This window comes from Triticum urartu, chromosome 2 (assembly GCF_003073215.2).
Source record: "Triticum urartu cultivar G1812 chromosome 2, Tu2.1, whole genome shotgun sequence".
Lineage (NCBI taxonomy): Eukaryota > Viridiplantae > Streptophyta > Magnoliopsida > Poales > Poaceae > Triticum > Triticum urartu.
The window spans coordinates 657,717,144-657,721,290 of NC_053023.1; the positions used below are offsets into that span (position 1 = coordinate 657,717,144).

The following is a 4,147-nucleotide window of genomic DNA, read 5'->3' on the forward strand; positions in this document are numbered from 1 at the left end:
CTCTCAGTCTCTCACAGCTTACGGTTTCAGACCTGCAGTTCATGATACAACGCTGGGGCAGTGCCTTACCTTTCTGCCACTCATCCGTACTTCTACAAATATTGAAACAATTGTGCATTAGCAACTCTGATCTAAAAATATCCAAACACCACATCACCCCAATACTTGTTCTCAGTTTTCTGATCCAAGCATAGCAGTCTACAAATCCTCTTGTATCAGGAAAACGGAATAAAACCTGTTTCTACACTGTTGTACCAAAACAACCATCTACGGTTTTAGCTGTAGAAAGCTCAACTTTGGAACGATGGGTTACAACACAAATGCAGCATGCCTATGTAACGTGCTCAGATGCGGTAAATCGGCATCTTCTTTCGAACAAAGCATTCAGATGCACACTGTCATTCATACACAAATTTAGCCGGTTGATAAAACTGAAGACCCTTAGCCTCTGATCATAATCTACATCTAATGTTTCTTTGCTGGCAAGAAAATTCTGCAGCATTAGCATAAGATCAAAGTTTTCACAGTAACTTCACACAGCTCATTCAAATGTTAATCCTATGGCCTCAATGGGACATTTTTTTTCCTGACCATTTGACTTGGCCGGCCTTCCAACACTGCCTGTGCGACACTCATTTCCTATTGACTGTGAAGTGAAAGCCCATGGGTTCTCGATATTCACCTGTTCCATGGCACCGGTGGCAGTAATCTAGGCCGCTACCCCCGCATATTTGGCACCTGACAATTGAAAGTTATGTTAGAGGGATGTGCCAGTGTTCAGTACCTCAGTATGCTAGACGTATATGAGTAGGGGTGTCCTCACCATTGCGGCCATTCTCCCTTGGGGAGCACGGCGAGATCGACATGATTTATTCTTCCTGCACATTTCAGGCCCGATTTTCATGAGAACTGATAGTACGGATCAACATACTAGCAAGAGAAAATAGCTTGGGAGTAAAATAGACACCTCTACCGAAACAGTTGCGGCAATTTATTGTCCCAGTGCCTTTGCAGATGGTGCATGGAGGATCAGGTCGTTTTGGTCTTTCTCTCCTAACATTAGACTGCATCATGGTCACAACTAAGAAAACAGAGGACTGACCAATTAATAAGTGAAAGAATGACACACAATGTTCAATTATTTGCACCATCTAATGTATATCTGGCCTGACATGGTGTCCTATCTGGCTATTTCTCATTTCTCCTGCAAGGTGAAAACCTCCTATACCCTGAACTTGGTGGAGGATCACAAGGGAAGCGGCAAGATAATACATCGTCGTATTGATACTTTGTTTAATTTATTTATCCAGTGTAAACTCGACCATGAGTATGTTTTGTCTTCTGTGGTTCTGTCACAAGAATCACCGTGCCAACAATCCAAGGTATCAAGACCCTCTTTGGGACTAACTGTTCTGTGGACTTTGAGTATGTTGCTAAGTGGTGGGTTAGTAACAAGAACATCAGGCAATCAACCTTGTTCATGCTGCAACCTTATGGGCTCTCAGGAAACATAGAAATGAACTCTGCTTTAACAGATGTTCATGGCTTGGTGTGCAGATAGTTCTGAAGGGCATAGCTGTAGCATGCTCTCAGTGGGCAATTCTATGCTCCGATCATGCAAAAGAGTGCATTCTGGAGATCACAAGTTCTTTATGGGTGCTGGCCAGGAGCCCACCTCCACTGACGTGGCCAAATCCAGGCTAACTGGGCAGTGGGTGGTGGCTGAAGCTGTCGTCGCTATCTGGTCTGCCGGCCTAAGGCTGCTGCTGCTTGGGAAGCCAACATTGCTGGGTTAGCGAAGTGTGCACAGGAATCCTCCCGCAGTCTGCTTGAAGACAGCGTCTGGCTCAAGAGTCCACTGGGACCTTGAAGGCACTGGCTTGTGTTCTGATTTCGTACTTGTGCTGTGTGTCGTGCAATGGTCATATTTTCCGAACCCATAAAGAATGTAGCCTGTTCCCTTCCCTGAACTTTGGGCATTGCTTGTTTTCCTTGCTGTAATTTCTAGTAGAGTACTTAGTTTCCACTGGATTTGGCATGTCAGCCTACTCCCGAGTGCGTTCATGTAAACTATTTGGTTTCAGCTCAATGAAATGGGCCTTTTCCTCTGAAAAATCAATCCAAGGTTTACATGTAACTCTGGTTATTCTGTCTGTAAACAAGCATTTGATGCATAACTGAAGTTGTCTACCGCAATATTTGCACATGAACTGGCCACTCCTACCGGATTGCATGACTTACTCATTCTGCAATGCTGCTTACCCCCACCCACTCAGCCACTCGGGCAACTTGTGCAACATCCATTCTCCATGCTTCTCAGCCTTACCATTACCATAATATCCCAAAAACTACCTGGAAGTACAAGCAGTTCCACTTCCACCTCACTGTTCTAAAAGGCCGCGAGAACAAAAATACAAGCTCTGCCTAATTTTCTGTTTATTTCACCTTTCATTTTGGATTCCTGCTATTTTTTCCCCACCCTTTCTTGTTTCTTCTGCACCGCTCTTCAACGGGACGCTGCCAGACCACACTACATAGATGAACAATTCACAGACGCCTTGCAGCCAAAGCAGTCCCGTGAAGAGAATACGAGCTACTGTTGCTAAAGGTCTAAACTATGTGCTTCCAGCCTATCAATTGTTCGACGAATTGCGGACACGGGAACAGAGCAGAAGGAATGGGACAAAGGGGGAAAAGTTCAGCTCACCTCGGTGCGGACGACCCATGCCGGCCTCCGAACGCCCAGCCGGCTAGGGGGGCCTTCAAATCCGGGGAGTGAGCTCGTCGGAGGTTGCGCCGGCAGCCCAGCGCAACCGGGGCTGGCCGCCGGCGTCGCAGGCATCGGTGGCTACCGCCTAGCCGCTTACTACACCACGGATTTCCAGAAGCCTCTCAAACATTTTCAGGGTTGCGTTATCCACTGATAATTGGGCCACTTTGAGCTCTCACTAGTTGGACGTCGGATCTTTGGGCTTTACATGTTCTTCACAATGAACTTTCGAGCCAACCGTTTTGGGTTGGTTTAACATTTTGTTTTTGTTTTTGAGAACTAGTAGTAGTTATGTAAGTGCAACACACGATCCGAAATTTAAAAAATTCTGATTTTTTAAAATTAATCTATGTTTTGCATCTTCGGATTTACTTAATCAGTCTTGCAAGCGGTGAATATCAATATCTCTGGCGGTGGCGGCGAGATGTCAACAGCGGCATGGTTCGCGTCTAACATGGTCGTGGTCTAGGGATCAGGTTGACTGGTTTGGAAATATTCCAAATTATGATTTGTTTTTTAGAGCAACTCTAGCAGACCCCGCATCCGCCCCCGACCCGCAAAATAACCGCCAAAATGTGGGTAGGGACGGAAAAACCTGCCCGTTCAGACCTCGCATCCTGCCCCGACCCGTAAAAAATTTTGAGGGGCGCGGCAAAATCCCGACCCCAACCCGGGAATACGCGGGTTTCCCCCTCGCGGCTGCAGTGCCCTGCATTACACAAAAGCAGTTGGCGGGAGGGAGATTTCAGCCCGCGCGTTTTCCCCCTCCTTCCGCCGCCGACCGCCCTTGCTTCCGCCCGCCTGCCGCCAGGGATTTGGCCAAATCTGCGGGCGGAATCGGTCCGCGGGGCCGCCTGATACGTCTCCGTCGTATCTACTTTTTCAAACACTTTTGCCCTTGTTTTGGACTCTAACTTACATGATTTGAATGGAACTAACCCGGACTGACGTTGTTTTTAGAAGAATTGCTATGGTGTTATTTATGTGCAGAAAAAAAACGTTCTCGGAATGACCTAAAACTTCCCGGAGCAACTTTTCAGAAATAATAAAAAATCCTCGCAAAAGATGAAGGTCAGGGGGCCCACCACCTGTCCACGAGTGTGGGGGCGCGCCCCCTACCTCGTGGGCCCCCTGGAGCTCCTCCGACCTCAACTCCAACTCTATATATTTGGTTTCGGGGAGAAAAAAAATCAGAGAGAAGGATTCATCGCGTTTTACGATACGGAGCCGCCGCCAAGCCCTAAAACCTCTCGGGATGGCTGATCTGGAGTCCATTCGGGGCTCCGGAGAGGGGAATTCGTCGCCATCGTCATCATCAACCATCCTCCATCACCAATTTCATGATGCTCAGCGCCGTGCGTGAGTAATTCCATCGTA

General features: G+C 47.4%; 1 protein-coding gene across 1 annotated transcript; it reads right to left on the bottom strand.

The window, feature by feature from the left end:
* Positions 1-349: 349 nt before the first annotated feature.
* On the bottom strand, positions 350-2,990 carry LOC125539506 (chaperone protein DnaJ-like). Its single transcript, XM_048702977.1, has 4 exons — positions 2,708-2,990; positions 968-1,064; positions 824-878; positions 350-738 (listed from the first exon to the last, which is right to left on the bottom strand). The coding sequence occupies exons 1-4, from the start codon at positions 2,840-2,842 to the stop codon at positions 633-635; spliced, it is 393 nt and encodes a 130-aa protein (XP_048558934.1). The 5' UTR covers positions 2,843-2,990; the 3' UTR covers positions 350-632.
* Positions 2,991-4,147: the final 1,157 nt, after the last annotated feature.

Bases quoted from the DNA above. Each gene is read 5' to 3' on its own strand.
- LOC125539506 (XM_048702977.1), bottom strand. From the start codon at position 2,842: ATGCCTGCGACGCCGGCGGCCAGCCCCGGTTGCGCTGGGCTGCCGGCG. The intron at 1,065-2,707 runs GTGAGCTGAACT...ACCATGATGCAG, and splicing joins CATGGGTCGTCCGCACCGAG to TCTAATGTTAGGAGAGAAAG. The intron at 879-967 runs GTGTCTATTTTA...TGAAATGTGCAG, and splicing joins CCGCAACTGTTTCGGTAGAG to GAAGAATAAATCATGTCGAT.